This window comes from Neltuma alba, unplaced genomic scaffold, assembly GCF_004799145.2.
Source record: "Neltuma alba isolate B1F8T4 unplaced genomic scaffold, ASM479914v2 tig00012864_pilon, whole genome shotgun sequence".
Taxonomy (NCBI): Eukaryota; Viridiplantae; Streptophyta; class Magnoliopsida; order Fabales; family Fabaceae; genus Neltuma; species Neltuma alba.
Window position 1 is genome coordinate 180,732 of NW_021637245.1, and position 17,072 is coordinate 197,803.

The 17,072-nt window shown below is 39.7% G+C and overlaps 2 protein-coding genes and 1 pseudogene across 3 annotated transcripts; 1 reads left to right on the forward strand and 2 right to left on the reverse strand.

Moving 5' to 3' along the window:
* Window positions 1-3,693: 3,693 nt before the first annotated feature.
* On the forward strand, window positions 3,694-5,664 carry LOC114731934 (E3 ubiquitin-protein ligase RNF126-like; annotated as a pseudogene).
* A 2,379-nt stretch (window positions 5,665-8,043) lies between these two features.
* Window positions 8,044-9,114, reverse strand: LOC114731900 (ethylene-responsive transcription factor ERF014-like). The gene has a single exon (XM_028919152.1). It carries the CDS (start codon window positions 9,020-9,022, stop codon window positions 8,354-8,356), a length of 669 nt encoding a protein of 222 aa, XP_028774985.1. The 5' UTR covers window positions 9,023-9,114; the 3' UTR covers window positions 8,044-8,353.
* A 4,785-nt stretch (window positions 9,115-13,899) lies between these two features.
* LOC114731895 (aminoacylase-1) lies at window positions 13,900-16,890 on the reverse strand. 2 transcript variants are annotated; one of them, XM_028919145.1, is made up of 4 exons: window positions 15,981-16,890; window positions 15,760-15,897; window positions 14,478-14,813; window positions 13,900-14,377 (listed from the first exon to the last, which is right to left on the reverse strand). In XM_028919145.1, the coding sequence occupies exons 1-4, from the start codon at window positions 16,824-16,826 to the stop codon at window positions 14,294-14,296; spliced, it is 1,404 nt and encodes a 467-aa protein (XP_028774978.1). In that variant the 5' UTR covers window positions 16,827-16,890; the 3' UTR covers window positions 13,900-14,293. The 2 variants fall into 2 exon arrangements, with proteins under 2 accessions (XP_028774978.1, XP_028774979.1); XM_028919146.1 differs by having other exon boundaries at window positions 14,478-14,717; window positions 15,981-16,883.
* Between the last annotated feature and the right edge of the window lie 182 nt (window positions 16,891-17,072).

Below are 17,072 nucleotides of genomic sequence, written 5' to 3' on the forward strand. Positions count from 1 at the left end.
TCGCCTTCAGAGGGGTCAATTTCTGACCGAGTGCCATGGAGAATTAAAATAATGGTGTGATGATAGTGATACGCAGGCCTTTGTTTTCCTTGCATTTGAAACCTTTTCTTCTTGCAGAATCCCCATGTAAAGCACTGTGCCCTGCTGCCATTATGCAAAAGGTCATATCCCAAAGAATAATGAGGCAGTGTGGAGGGAATATATTTGACTCAGGTGACACTTCCTGAGTTTGGTTTACCTAACTTAACCAACGCCGCTTTGAAGTTGGTTCAGCAATAATAATATCAGTGTATAATTTTACTAGTATTTTGACCGCCTTCGCACTTATTTTTACTTTAATCATCGCTTTGCACAATTAAATCATTTTCTCCATACTTTTAAATGTGATTCGTCACACTTTTTATCAGCACCAAAACATTATGATTTTTCTTAGGCAATTATGTCAACAGAGTTGAAAAGGTTGAATTGTAAAGAAAGCGAATAAATAAATACACTTGAAAAAAAGGAACCAAACTTTGCTACTGCCACAAACTGAACGTGAAACTTAAAATGACTTTTAAGTACAGTTCAGAGCATTGAGCTATAGTACTCTGGAAATTTAGCCAAGAAATGAACGTTGAAGCAAGAAGGGGATGGCTGAAGAGCGCAGGGTATGAACATAACCAATCAGCAAAGCTCTGTCACCGTAGAATTGGGATGTTGAATTCTTCTAGTCAATACTGCTGGAGATTGAAAATATATAAAATCATCCGCAGCATTTTGCTTCCACACTATGTTCAAAATCAAGTACCTAATCCCTTCACATAGAATCCGATCCTTACAGAACAAAAAGCCAAGACTGATGATGATGAGCTGAGTTGACCACACCATCTGATATATAATATGCATTAGATTAATAAGATGGTGTAGTGTGTGTCCCACGCCATTCACGAGGCAAGGGAGAGATGAAATTATTGTTGTTTTTCTTTGGTGCTGCATGGAATTCCATGTGGCACGTTAGGATTGATGCGGGATGTTCCACCGTGAGAACTGTGCAGAAATCATAATTGCTTTGCTTGCAATTTAGTCAAAGCCAGAAACCATAATGCAAAAGGGCAGAGCATCTCATGATTTTAGAAAGAAGATATTTCAGTAGAGGGAGTGGTCCAATTGGGAAAGCTTAAATTTCTGGGTAGGCTGATTAAGCAGCTACGGCTTCGATCTGTTGCTATGTGAATAAGAGAGGACCGTGTCATTTTGACTCACTTGAAGCTAACATGCATGTGAGGGATTCTCTGGTCCTCGACATATCAGTACATATGAAGTTAATTTCTTGAGTTACTTTTGTTTTATTTTTTGTTTTCTTAATTCCAAGTCCATTAACTATGCAGGAACATCCATTTCTTTGTCTATTTCTGAGCAGCAGAGAGTGCAGTCTTGGTGGCCCAGAAAGCAAACGCAAGGTAGGTTGGAGAAATTGAATGTTCTGATATCAAATCAGACCCAGTCTGACACACAGACTTACCACAAAAGGGCTGCTTCACCTTAATCATGTTCATAACATGAGCACTGTCAGATGTGAGATTCACAACCAACTTTCAAGTCTTCTTCTGATTTTGACTATTTGTATTGTGTAAAATCCTCGATGAAATCTGAATCTCAAAAATTAAACACTGATTGATTCAACTCTGAGGAGAAATTCAAATCCAATCATTAATACTAATTCACCAAAAAGATATGTGTGCATGCATGTGCATTTAATTTGCTTTGGTTGGACTCATTGATTTCTCTCGTTTCAAGCAGGCAGGGATAAACACGACAATACATGCAGACTCAAATTCCGGAAATAAAGCGATGCCGGTAAGGCTTGGCTTTCAATACTAACGAACTTGGTATATAGAATATAGAAGACAATAACCCCATCCAGTAGGAATCATTTTCATTATTAATTAATATACAAATGAAAAATTATAACCATATGGACATAATTGACCGGGATTGCTTGAAACGGGGGAAGCGGTCTGGTTTGACTGCCAGTGCCAATAGACTTTTTTTTTTTTTTTTCCCTTTTGGTTGTTGCAACGAGGAAAAGCTTGCTCAGTTCGAATCAAAGTCAACTAAAAAAAGTAGTACAAGGACATTTGAACTTTTGAAGTATGTACGTAAAAGAACAAGAAACAATTAGCCTTGTTCTCTATTCAAACTTGAAAGTAGCTGCGCGGTATATATATGTGACTTGATGGCAACTCAAAACCTTGCGTGCGTTATATATATATTTTCTTAGTTACTAATATTAATATAATTCACACCTTACCAAATCTCAGCGTTTCTTCTGATTTTCATGCATGCATCAACGTCGACATCTCTGGCTCTTAAAATGACGTGGCTCATTAGCTCACGTGGTTCGTAAATGTCGATGAAGCTTAGCAAGCTTAATATCACAATTAATTATAATTAAAGAATATATATATATGGCTTTTCTTAATCATACCTGCGTGCACGCATTACCAAACATGTACATTATGACAAACTCAGCATTCCCACCATCGCCTCTTATTCCTTCTTGTTAGTCTAACTTTGTGTCTGACCCCTCTTTCTCTCATCTCTGATATTGCCTAGGTGCAACATCTATTAATTAACTCGATCACAAGCGTAAGCTAATTCGACTAAAAGTATCATTTTTTTTTTTTGGGGGGGGGGGATGCAATTATGTTTAAATAAACTAGACTGTGACGGGGTTCTGTGAATTGACGATGATGGTCTGAAATTGAGACTGAAAACAACAACCATAAAATCAGGCTTCATTAAATTAATTGTACATTGCCGACTTTCATCCATACATGTGGCTTGGATGGTGAGGTCAAAAGACATATACGTGCGTGGGTATTTTGATGGTGAGGTGGCTGGAATAATTCAAAGGCTTCCTGATGGAGCTGTTGAAATACGGAGCTTCCATGGGTATATCATTCTTGATGAACAAGGTAGCTGGATGATTGCGCTACCGGCTCCGCCTATATATAAATTTCTAAGCACTCCCACTCAGATGTTATCTTTCACCGTATGCGAGAACATCACTGGACAATCATCGAAGGAAGGACTGCTTTCAGACATATAGCTTTTTTCCTTTCCCCACTTTTACCGCGACCACGTGATTGTTCATCGACTCGTCGACTGAAAAGTCAGCTCCCAAATCAATTATTACATCCACGGAGATTATATAATTATATGATGATGCTGAGTAGCTAGTCAAATTTATTTAATATAATGGTCCTAATTCTACCTCTACAAGGCTAATCTCTCGCACTACTTGAATAGGTAAAGTGTCGATTAATCAGTCGACACAGTTTGAATAATTCAAAAGGACCTCCGGGCTATCAATGCATTGATGAGGCGGGGACGTTAATATAACGGAATATTGCCAAAAAACACTGTTAAGCAAATGCAACGTCTCTGCACATGAATATGATTGTGCCATTAAAAATAAGAAGAAAAAAAACAGTAAAAATGCGGTTATCTGGTAGAAGTCGACCTTCTACTTGGTTTTACGACCAGGCAGAGCTGAAGCAACCGAAGCTTATAGGGTTATCCATCAAGCTAAATATTTTTGGGATCTTTTTTCAATCCATTGCTTCTTCACTTCCTTTTTGAGACCTTTTTATGCTATCAATTGTTCCCCTAGTTGGGCGGGGGTCATAGTTTGAAGCGTATACGGAAATGGGCAACCAAGCCCATTTAGATATGGACAAAGGGAAGCCATCATCCGAATCTTGTAGGGCTCAAAATCTTAAAAAGAACGCGACCTCTAATTCTGGGCAAACCTTGCATAGCTCTGCAAGGCCATATCCTGGGAAAAATTGCCATTATTATGACAGGAAACCCCCGGGGGTGGGGTGGGGGAGAAGGGGAAAGAAAGGAGGAGACCAAACTCTCCCGAGAAGCTAAAGTAACTTAGTTGGAGCCCATAAGTCATTCCTTGCTTTAGGTTTGTGCCTTCCGATTGGAGTATCTTGAAACCCAAAATTCATATTAACATGGAGGCCCATGTTGCTTTTTGGTTTTCCAACTCTAAAACCTACAATGTCTCTTAGCCCTCCTCGCCAGAGGACGAATGGCGGACCCAGGACGAGCCTCTTGTACTGGTGCTACCAGTGCCACCGAAGGTCCGTCTCCCCTCCTCCACAGACCCATCCCACATTACCTGCCCACTTTGTTCTGGTCAGTTCCTCTGTGAAATCAACCTATCGGGGCCTAGACCGGTCTCGGATTTTACCGACGCCGATCCATCACCGGAAGCCCGTTTGCTAGAAGCCCTCTCTTGGTTGTTTGACCCGCGAATTAGGCGGTTTAATGGTCGTCTCCACGATCCTCAAGCTCAACCTCCCCGCTTCCGTTGGATTCAGGAGCGAGAGCGATCACGCCCGCAAGAAGGCGGGCGTCAAGCCGACTCCGATGGCGAAATTCCTGTCCGTCGTGGAACACGTCGACGACATCGTCGGGCTGCTCAGAGAGATTGGGATTCTGATGCAGATGTTCCAGAACCTGAAATTCTTCCTCCTCCTCGGACTTGGCTAATTCTTCCACCTATAGATCCGTCTAGCCCATTGGAGTTGATTCGGAGACGACAAAACCCTATACTGCGCGGTGTGGACCCGAGAGACTATTACTTTGGTCCTGGCTTAGGGGAACTGATTGACCAGTTGACAGAAAATGACAGGCCAGGGGCACCGCCGGCGCCGGAGAGAGCTATCAATGCGATTCCAAGTGTGAAAATCGCGGAGAGCCATCTGAAGGACAACTCGTACTGCCCTGTTTGCCAGGAAGAATTTGAACTGGGTGGAGATGCAAGGGAATTGCCTTGCAAGCACATATACCATTCAGATTGCATTGTTCCTTGGCTCAGGCTTCACAATTCTTGCCCTGTTTGCCGGCTTGAGGTGCCGGTGCCGGTGCCGGAGCCGGTGTCTTCCGAGTCCGGTGAACCCAGTGGCGGAGAAGGCAGGCTGCGAAGGTGCTTGAGATGGAGTCAGATTCGACTGGCTTTTTGTGGCCCTTCCACGGGAGGCATCGTCGGATTCGTCCAGAAGAAGAGAATCATGTAATCGCTTCTGCAAGGGGTGATAACGGAATCCTTTTTCTATAACTCTACTCCATGAATAGAAATGACCCAACTCTCTAAAGAACAAACAAGCAGTAAATGCTTTTTGAGAAATACTGGCTTTGTTTTAAAATACACCTGTTGACTTGTGTGCGACTGTCCATGCAAAAATTAAACAATCTGGGAGGACAATATAACGAAAACACTAGCAGATTGAATGCATCTAATTATATGCTAATAATAGCATAATCTTGAAAGACCCATTTGGTGCACTTGTACTAAGTCTGACTTTCACTCGTTGTTTGCCATTTGCAGCAGCTAGTCCACGGCGGATCTCATCATGCTGTATTCTTTAGTTCACTAAAGATACTGACACTGATTTGCCTCGGCTTACCCTTGAAGTTCACTCTGCCTCCCCTATCAGAAAACAGCGGCCCCTACTTCAATACGATTACATATTCTCTTGGAGTTCCAAAAATAGAACCAAACACAGACGCTCTGGGCCAACGAACATGGATAACCCAAAATGGAATTCAGTAACATTTGTTTCAAGATCTAATATTGGAAATCTCTTATGTTAATTCTCGCGTTTATGGTGAAAAAGCGTGTTATGTAGATAAATTTATCTCAGGTCAGCTTTATTTGATCCCGCTTCTGAAGGCCATTTCTTGGGCTTCTGCATAGTAATGGACGTGTAGGTAACACACGAGGGACCAAAGTGAAAAAACTCAAGTAGACCAAAGATCATTGTTTGAGATTCACCTTAGGCAACCGGGAAAAATAGTCTGCCGAGGAATATGGTTATTCTTCGTTCTGTTGGAAAGTTATATAGAATTAGAATTCCGGACACTGGAGGTTTCTATTTGTGCGTAAATGGCATATTGGTTCCACATTCACATACAAAAAATTCTCTCCCATCAAAATTCTTTTCTTATAATATTGAATAAAAATCTTAGTTACTTGACAAATTAGTCCACAAATAAATAAATAAAAAGATTATAGCGATTCAGGATTCTGATTGATAATATGGAATTCAAAGTTTTTTTTCTCTTTGTTTTTATTATTTTAGTATAAGAACAACTCCAGTCGTTCCCAAAAAATGTCAATCTGTGTTAATCCCACAAACGAAGTATTAAAAACATTAATAATGAGCAAGAGTCTCAAATATCCTGCGCCAAAAAAACATAATTGTCACTATAAATTTCTTAGAACTTGGACAAAACAAGCCCTCATGTGAAAGGAAAAATATTGAGAGTCATGATTCAATCTTAATATTGGCGTTCTGTGAAAAGGGGCCACGTGAATGCCAAAGTTCGGTCTGCAAAAGACTGCTCCTTTGTTGATTTTGTAACAAGCATCACAAAGCCACGCCCCCAATAAAAAAAATGGAACCATATTATTTCTCCATTAGTAAGTGCAATTTCAATTTTAAAAAGTCACAGCAGCAAATTATATGTATATATAATTGTCATAAATTAAAAAAATCTAATAAAATTATGTCTTAATAAGGCCAAACCTAGATCATTAATCTCATGCTTAATGTTGGATCTTGAACTCAATTCCGCTGCCTTTCTTCGTGGCGGGCAATTATTCTTTGCCTCAATGATGATGTGCGAAACGAGTGGGCTCACATGAAATATCATAAATAATTGCTCCTACTTTAATCCAGGCTTCTTTATGAAGTAAGAAACTTGAGCACTATTCCAAGTGTCATGTTTCTGGATGCATGTAGTAAATAAAAACACAAGCAATAATTACCTACATTAATAATGTCTCTTGTCGAGTTCTACCCACATCGTATCTCATTACTTTACATTCGCCAATTAAACTACTAGCCCCAGTTTCAGAAGGGGAATTCATCTGCCCAAAGTTTGTTAATATCAAAACAAAAGCACCCATAGTGTTGGACATACATATTATAATCTGGGGATTAATTGATTGGCGTTTAGAACCCGGCCACATGCCGTGTCTGAAATGCAGCAAGTTGAGCTTGTCCTTTAGTTCTATATTTCCATGTGCATCGTCGTGAGATCAAGTTAAAATAGTTGATCGATGGAGGAAGGTAGCCCTGTGTAGACCAAAACCCGTCCTTACATACTTGGGGAAGAGTCAAAAGAAAGGGAAGATATTCTCTGCTACTATTGCTGCGTATCTTTGAACACGTAATACCAAAACCAAAAGCTTTATTTCTTCTGCAAACTTCTAGGCTCATGACATCCAGATACAGTGTAAAAAACAAGAGAGGATGGGTCCCCATAACCTCTCCCTATTCCACAACAGGACATCTCATATGTGTCCTAAATCGGCTCCATCTTATGATCATTTTAGCTTCCTTACTTGGCCAAAAGGGTCAAACAGTTCGCCTTCTAAGCAGGTAAAGAATACAATCTTGTATATTAATATACACGTTAACCTTAGCATGAGACATATGAAAAGAACAGATCTGCTTGCATCATAAGAAGAACGTGGTAGATGTGATGCTTATTGTGAACGAAGTTGGGTCGGCTGAAAGGCATGGAATCCCGACAAATCATCACATGAAGAAATGATCTTTGATAGCTTTATCATTTTTTGTCAATTGGCTTTTGGCCTTAAAACCAACTTCAAAACATCACTCAACCCAAAAATTTTTGGGATGGGGGGCGGGGGAGGGCAGATTTCGTACACATGGATAGCATTCCAAGATGGTGTAATTCATGTATTGCCAATCTTCAATGCTCAGACAAGGAATCGTCCTTTGTTCTGTATGTAAGGTTCAATGAACATTGGATACATTATAACAGAAGACACATTTTCCGACAGATTTCAAGTTCCCACACCCGCAACACATGGTTCCCTCTTTTTCTGAAGTTAACTATTTAATTTTTCTGAGAATCTAAGGTCGTTCGATTGGTGCGACAAATGAAGGGGCTTTCCACAATCCACATACTAATCTAAAAAATAACCGAAACATTTGTTTATTACTGGGGACATTGATGAATATATTCTGCTACACATGGAAAGGATATTTATAACATAAACATGATAGAGCTTTGCATCAATGGTACATAATTTCAGATGTTCAGAAATTCACTTCAGAGAGTAGGCCAAAAAATTTGTCTTGTCTCAATGAATTTCTTCTTCTAACATGCACATATAGGAACCATTTATGTATAGATAAATGAGAATTTTAAACTTGGTCAGTCAGTAATATATGTATCTTCAACATGTAGCATTGGAGGCAAACGAATATGAATCTGTAAGGAAAAAGAATTGGGTTTTGGCCTGCATATATATATCTCAGCAGAAGCTCCACAAACGAATATCACTTTCTTCGCAACAATCATCCAGCAGCTGTGTGGGATCAATATCAAACAAATTACCACCGAGCATTTGATTTACATACTTTGGGGATTGTAAATCATCAAAGCTATACCAATAAGAGTCCATCAAAGAGACTGGTTCACCAGTCTGATCACAGCTAGTGTAGGCGCCAAATGACAGTGAGACATCGTCATCGATTTGATCGGAGGACATTGATGGGGACGAGACGATTGAGGAAGATGAGGTCGAGGCAGAGGCAGGGGGAGGCGAAGGTGGGGTTGTGGCATTGTCAGCAAAGCTATTAGCAGCCGCTGCAGCAACTCTTTGTATTGATTTTGGAGACATAACGGTATCCTGAGGAATATAGTGTGAAGAACTTGAAGGGAAGTTGAGATTTGCTGAAGAACCCTTAAGGCATAGAAGTGCAGCATCGTAGGCTCGAGCGGCAGCCTCGGGGGTTGAATAAGACCCCAACCATATTCTTGTTTTCTGGTTTGGTGCTCTGATCTCTGAAACCCATGAACCCCAGCTTCTCATTCTCACTCCCTTGTACTTCTTTTTCCCATCTGATGCTGCTGGCGACGAAGATTGAGGTTGAATTGGCTTTGATGTCTCTGTGTGGATCTTGTGCCCTCTCTTGACCATTATAGAGACTCGACTCAAAGATGTCTCAAGATCACTCTCCTTGGGCTGCAAAGGGTGTTCAACAAGTCTCTATTCCTCTCTTTTTGAATGTGGTTTTTCTTTCCTCCTGTTTGCTATTCCGAAAGTAAGGGAATGAATCAGATCGAACTGAATGTGGGGGAAGTAAAGGTGGCCTATTTATAGATGAATGCTTGTGTTCTAAGACATTAATTAAATACTCTACTCAATTCACCCCAAAAGAAAAACAAGAACTTCTATTCAAGATATGACATCTCTGCCAGATGGTTATTAGTTGATTTAAATTTAATGTGAACATTAACGTCAGACAACCTAGGTCTTAAAATGACTTCTTTGTCCTTTCTATATGAAGCTTCCTTCATGCTGCATCATTTGGTTGCAACTGTATCGCAGTTCTGTCACATGCCCTTTCATTTTGTACCATAGAAGTTTCAACTTTTACCTCTTTTCTTTATTTTCTGAGCTTATTCATCGCTTGGATTAAACAAAGAGAGTAATTTTTCTGATTACTCTTCAGCACATTTTGAGCACTCCACTAATGTGAACTAGCCTTTTGGTGCGTTTGAATAACAAAATATCTTTTCTGGTCTTCGGTGGGGGGCAGTTAAGATTTAGTCAATGGCAGATTTCTTGTTAAAACATGTTAAATATTTCTAGTTTACCACGTGAGATGCTGCAGAAGTTACCCTATGGAAACTAAACAACAAATAATTGAATACGACTTTCTTGAAGTCGGCAGTTTAAGGACAACCCAAGAAGAGAGAATTCTCAAAACGCCACTGTTTAAATAAGATGAAAATTCATTAAAATGCGTTAGACTTGGACTTCAATCCTATGGAGGAATAATATAAAAAAAGCAGGAGATAGTAAAGAACGTTAACCCCCTTGACTGTCTCGGGTAACATCATGGTTCCCAAAGGACAGTAAATAAAAAAATGAATAGCAATTTAAATAACGTATTAAGAGAATGAATATAAATATATGAGACGAGAATTTATATTAATTTATGACAATAATAATTATGTATGCGCAGAGAGAAAACATAGGATTCCCTGTTAAATAAGAGGCAGCTTCCAGGATCTGCAGGTGGTGGTGCATAACAAGAATCCAAAAAAGGAAAAGAAATTATTAGAAAATTAAAAAAGAAAAGAAGAAGAAAAAAGAGGAAGGGAAAAATATGTCAGTAGCAGATGAGACGCGCAGTCTAAATCAGTAGTGAAACCCATTTGTGATGCAACCAGCTGTTGCTTCTCTGTACTCAGCTCCAAAACCGCGTCAAGGAGCCTCCTTTCCTCATCCTCATGCATCTTTGTCTATCTCCATCTAATAATCAAACATTATTTAATATATAATTAAATGCATCAATCTCTCTGCTCATCTCAACCGTTGGATTGCCATGCTTAGTTGCTCCACGCCTCCATAACTTGACTTTCACTCTCCTTTCTAGTTTTAAGGTATTCCAATAGATTCTCCACTGGTACGGCACAAACGTTGTATGCCTTTTTCCTTCGGGAAAAATGCCATGCCAGCACATATGCATGGGATTGGAGGATAGGTTTTCAAAACACTGCCTTTTAATATAAGTTTTTGACTCTTTCTAACATGGGTCTGTTCTGTAGGGTCGACTTTCTCACATTCAAAGACCTTCGTTCTATCATTTCTTTTTCCATATATCATCATCATCATTTGAAGTTCATATGGTAGTAGTAGCCAGTAGGCAAACCAAAGTATGCGTGTTTGTCAACCTGACAGCAAAGGCTTGTCATTAGTCCACATAGAAGCCCACCTCCTCCTCTTTTGAATTTGTAATGGTCATTTTAAAAAATGAAGAGAAGACACCCAAACCTCTTACCATCGTACTATTTTAATTACTCGGAGCTTGTGTATAGAGCAAAGGATTCTGCAACGGGCGTGTCCTTTTGTATTAAATGAAAAAAAAGGGAAATTAATAGTAACAGTCGAGAGTTAAGTTGCATTCTCCAATGAGAATACAGGAGTGAAGAGAGCAGTGTCGTTAATCCGTACAAAGTCGTCTGCCTTCCTCTCTTCTTCCTAACGCTCTTGTGATGCACTCGGGAACATAAAGAATATAAATATCAGGTTTCAAGGCATCACGTCTGGTGCTGATAACAAATTCTACGAATCTTAAAACCATGTACGTACGTGCTCTGTTAATTAACAAAATTTGACATTTGATTAATTAGGTGCAGCTAAGGGTACGGTCTTTGACGTGACATTACTTTTCATTATAATGATTCCCACATGTTTTTGCCGCATTCCTCATTGTAAATCCCTCAAATATCGAAGGGGGGAGAGAGAGAGAGACCGAGTGTTCTGTTTGCTGGAAGCTGGATGGAAACTTCGTCTGCAAAATTGGGTTTGAGCCTAATGCTGCATTAGCTGGACCTTGTGGGATTAGTTGACAAGTTTGCCGTTTAATTTTGCTAATATATGTGAACACGATCACTCTGTTCCCCACCCCACCCCCCTTCTTTTTTTCACATAATTCTACATCTGCTAATGTTTTATATACATGTGCGCGCAATATAGAGTAAATTAAAGGGACCACCTCTATAATATAATTGCGTGCATGTGTTTTGACTGACGTATTAAATTGGGTTGTGACTGATTATGATTACCTGGAAAGTAAAACAAAGTTCTCTCAACTCGAGCAACTCCTGCATTCCTGGGCAAAATAATATCTACCGCTTTTGCCAACGTGTGTTTGGGAGAATTGAAGCTAGTGGCTGATGTTTAATTTCTGTAAAGCAGCACATTTTTATGTTGTCTCCTTTAAATTTTCTTTTTTTCCTTGGGATAATGAAGGAATGCGTTATCTATATCATAGACTAGCTAAAACCACACAGGGAGATCAGCTGGTGGGGAGCTGATTGACCATAAATATAAATGCATGCGATCTTGATAGTGTGGCAGAGATATGCTTAGTAGTACCTCTATCCTAACTGGCCCGTACCGACTTGGACCTTCCGTACCCCTCAGACTTTGAGTGAAAGCGACAAGCAAATAATATAAGGCCGCAATAAATGAGAGAGGCGAGTACAGCCAGCAGGAAGTAGGGCCATTCCATATTGAAACCTCACAGAAGAAGCATGCCTGTGCATGCATATCAGAGCAGGATCAGATCCTTCATTTTCAAATAAATTATGAGGAGGGCTAAGAGATTGGGAGGGATGGGCGAATCTGCACTGGTCAGCATTTCTTTTTCATTTGGGTTGGTTGTTGGGGGATGAAGAGGCAGTATCCATGTGCCCTCTGAGTTCGTCTCACAATTTGTGGGATTCAATTTTCTGCTTTAGATAAAATGCATATTTAGTGAAACTTCCCAGAAAACACTCTCCCATCGCTGCATGGATATCCTCAACAACCATATCTGTTTACAATTCGCGTCATCCCCTTCAGTGTTTGATAGCTGTTTCCTTATGTGCAATAACATATATATAATTCAATATATCTCTCTTGCACCCGACTTCTTCATCCACTTGCTGCAACTAGTAACCTTCTTAGCCGCTTCCCTATTCCCCAACCTGTTTCTTTTTCCACTATTCCAGCTAACACTGTCTAACAAATCTTCTCGTAGCTTTTTAATTGACTGAATTGGGTCTTGTCTGGGGGGAAGTTTTGGATATAATAAGGCCAACAAAAGCAACAGATGGACAGATATACTTTCGACGGGGGAATGAAGCATTATGAGTTATTCGTTACCCTCAGTCAAAATGTAACGAGAATCAGTAAGTGTTTGCTACATAGTATACACTACTCTGAGCTAAAGACTTGATTTTTTTAATCACCGGAGAAAAAAAAAAGAAGACTTGATTTTCAGCTGTTCATGGATGCGGCACGATAATTAGCGTCTTAGTAATTTATCATGAAATTCCTTTTTCCCGCCTCACTGACTTCTCTTGAATTTACTAGATTGGAAAAAATTAAGAAAAATTGCCGTTTGGAGTGAGGATTATGGACGTTTGAAATGACTTATAAGCAGTTTTTAATTGTGATTTACGGAATACAAGATAAACATATGAGAGCAGTTTTATTTCGATTTACGTGAGACATATGCTTACGAGGATTTTTAGGTCCCGTTTGCTATCACGTTTAAAATCACTTATAAGTACATTTCACATAAACCAAGACAAAACTTATCTCACATATTCACCTCGCATTTTGTAAATTACTATTGAAAAATTGCTTATAAGCCATTCTAAAAAAGCATTGTGAATCCAAAAAAGCCCTTGACTATTACATGGTTTGCAATGTTAGACATATTTATTGTAACTCATAGCATTGGCGAACGACAAATCATTTTGAAAACTAAATTCTCTTCGTTATAGTTTAATGAAACAAATGACTTTCACATCAAAAGAATTAGATTACGGCAGAATCCTACCAAAAGAATTGAAATTACTAAATCTCAAATGAAGAATTTTTACAAAAATATATTGTTATTTACAAGTCTAATATTGTCAAAATCAATTAAAAGGTTGGTGCTAAATCTTATTTAAAATTTAGTAATTTTAAGCTTTTTTTCCCGAAAAATTCTCCCTTAAATTATATATGCTAAAATAAAAGTGGGAAAAGCTTTACAGGACCCAGAATTCACTCAACGAACCCGGAGTAACCAAGAAGATTCAAATGGAAATCATAATAAAGTCTGACGATCTGAAAGTTGTGGAGACTCTTTCAAAGGCCCACAGGCCCAATATATGCGGAGGATCGAACAAGGGTATCATATTACTCCATACTCCACACTAATCAGTTTTGGCCCACAGAAGAAAATCACTGAGCTCTGAGAGAAGAGCAAATGCTGACCCAAAACGCTTAGAAGACAAGCACACGCATGCAAATGAAAGCACAGAAGCCAAGTTCATGAATACTGCAGAAAAATTATAAACCATGTCAATCCACCCCACCAGCGCAGAGTTGTGGCAACTAATTAAATTAGATATCAACTCAAAGTGCTACTTAAGGGTCAAACAGACATCTTGCTTGTTACTGGCTTTCCAATGCCTTATGGAAACTATTTACAGATCACACAGACAAATTTCAAAAGTTATGACGCATAACAAGTGCCGGAACATCTGATTCCCCAATGCCTCGTGGGGTGGGAGCATCCACCTCCCAGAATTCTTCACCTTACAAGTCACACGAGGCTCAAGTATTCTTCACCTTCAGTCGTTGCGAGGTTTAACAAGATAGCCTCGTCCGTTACCAAGAAACAACGGTGGACATCGATTATCATGCTTCCATAAATGAACTCAAGGAACTTATCACACTCTCGTATACTTTTATTCCCTTCAAATACACAGTATCTCGTAGATGCTGCAAGTGAATTCATGGGAGTTAAAAAGAGATGAGCTATCACTGAAATCATATGAAATAGCAGGAGAGATTCCCAATGAAGAATTAGAAATCGTCAAACCTCATTGTGGTCATGAAGCAAGATGGGAGTATTTGACATTGGTGAGAAACCAAGTACAGGAATTCCTGTCTGTCTAATGTACCGAGCATCAGTTGTTGAAGACAGAATTTCAGGCTTCGCTAGTTTTCCCCCAGCAAATGTGATAGCCTGCTCAAAAACTAACCACCATGAATTGGAGGCATTAGTTAAGGTCATTAAAGGGCGCCCCGTGTAGTCTCTAATGGGTCCTTTCTCTATGATCTGCCATATACAGAATGCAATCAGCCTGTCAACCATCATTCTATACTTTTGTTTGATCACAAACAAGCAAAAGAATAACAATCCTGAAATAAAAAGCTAACACAATGACCATTAGCAAAACGGTCAGAGTTTCCAAAGCATCTCAGTTTCTGATGTTACATCCAATATAGCCAAAATATCAAGGTTGTCAATGCATGCAGCAAGTGAAGAACTGAAACGATGAAATCATGAACTAATCAAGGAAACAAGCACAATAATGAAGAAAACAGTATCTCAGACGGAAGTAATTCATCCCAGGATGTATGGGAGTAACACCCACCCCAACTTCTGATGATTTGATTGATGGAAATGATTCATAAGGCAAAATAATTTGAACAGATGACACTTATGCTAAACAATAATGAGTGTCATATAACCAGTAACCAACCGACCTTCCCCTCCACAGCCCTTGAATTTCAAAATTTTGGTGAAAAACGGTACCTTTCGAGTTTCATACACCAGGAACCCATCCAAATAGCACTATTTTACTTTAAAAATTAGCGGGAATACAAATCATAGAGCAAAGAAAAATATGTCTAAAAAAGTGTTCATTCACCCTTTTCTTTCAAACTTGTTTGAAGTGCATGGACGATGGTACTAGGCTATCACCAGGCAGCAATCTGATAATCATGCTTACAATGCTAGTTAAGATTCTGTCATGTTCATGCATGTAATACTCACGTACGACCAAAAAAAGAACAACAACGTTTTCGTGCTAATTACATAAGTCACGGCATGTAGAATAACTGGCTAGCCTACCAGGCCAATGTCCTCAAAAAAAGAAATTCAAACAGTACATAAGCAAAAGTACAGTTAACTTGAACGTAGAAACATAACTCGTTAGCTGATGTCTGAAATAACATAGCATTATCCGTCGAAATGAAATGAAATAATCCGTCTCAAACTTTAATATTTATATGTCCCAAACGAATACTTTCACAATGACAGATATAGTTGCACTCGATTAAAAAATACCACAGGACCAATTTCACAAATACTTAACCTCATATGACATATTTCTAATAGCTGGAACCCATTCTTTAGCAATTCTCCTTTTCATTTCTTCTGGGTTCGCAGTGGGGGGCAACCTCAGATCGAATCCTGCTTCTGCTTCTGAAGGTTGCACATTCATCGCAAATCCCTGCATAAATGCCACGAACCATTTTATATACAACATTGATGTAGAAGTTCTCACCTGGAAAGATATTTGCTCATGCTACTCACTGTATCTGAAGTAACGCCAGCTTTAACATAAACGGGATTCACCGAAATAACTTCGGAATTAGCCGCTTTACCCGCCTTAACCACATCAAATTGACTCTCCCTAAACCTACTGATAACTTCAAGGCTCTTCATCAAATTCTCCATCGCACTGTTATCATACATCCTCGAACCGTGTCCCGGTGGACCATTTGCCTTTATTTTCAATCCCCATGGTGACCTATCCGCATAGAAAACTCTAAACTCGTCATCAGGCGAGGCCTGCCCTTCATCCAATACAAACCCAACATTCAAATTCTCGAAGTCCACCGAATGCACAAACTTAGCAGCCCCATGAAGACCACCTATTTCCTCCTCCGGTACATAAGACACATGGATTGTGCGAGCAGGCGCGAAATTCTTGTTTTTTAGATTTCTAATTGCCTCAATATATTGCATGCCGATGCACTTGTCGTCCTGGGCTCCTCGAGCAAAAATTTTGCCGTCAGGGGTCCTCACAGCAGAGAAGGGGGGGTGGAGCCACTTGGAGGGCTCTGCGGGAACTGAATCGAGATGGGAATTGAAAAGAAGGGAGGGAAGAGATGGATTTGAGCCAAGCCATGTTAGGAGGAGGAGGGGCTTCCCAGGTGAAAATTCGAGAGTTCGATACTGGAGGCCTATGGATTGTGCTTGAGAAATGAGAAAGGAGACAGCGGAAGCATAGTCTGGTTGTGGGTGAGCCGTGTTAATCCTCAGGTATTGCTGGAAGCGAGTGACCGGCGTCTCTTGTTCTTGGGGAGAGGCCAGTGAAGTTGCAGAGAGGATAATGAGATGAATAAGTAAGAAATGGCGGCAGTGAGGGAGCGCCATGGAAGAGGGAAGTCGATGAGTGGCCAGAGCGGGTGCCGCTTCTTCTTCTAAATTCTAATATTATATCTTTTGGCTCACGTCAAGTACACACAAAAATCTCGTAAGCTTTGGAATATTCACAAGTGTTATAGATAATTTATCATTTTTTTGCCAGAATATTAATAGTCTACTACCATTTAATCACCTCTCAACTACGCTTTGGCAAAAAAAAAAAAAAAGGGGGGAAACTATCAACTAATCATTTCA

What these genes read in the sequence shown, in the direction of transcription:
- LOC114731895 (XM_028919145.1), bottom strand. Translation starts at nt 16,826, where the DNA reads ATGGCGCTCCCTCACTGCCGCCATTTCTTACTTATTCATCTCATTATC. An exon ending in TTAGAAATATGTCATATGAG is followed by an intron (nt 14,814 to 15,759) that starts GTTAAGTATTTG and finishes TCATTGTGTTAG; the next exon opens with CTTTTTATTTCAGGATTGTT. An exon ending in TGCTTCATGACCACAATGAG is followed by an intron (nt 14,378 to 14,477) that starts GTTTGACGATTT and finishes ATTCACTTGCAG; the next exon opens with CATCTACGAGATACTGTGTA.
- LOC114731900 (XM_028919152.1), bottom strand. Translation starts at nt 9,022, where the DNA reads ATGGTCAAGAGAGGGCACAAGATCCACACAGAGACATCAAAGCCAATT.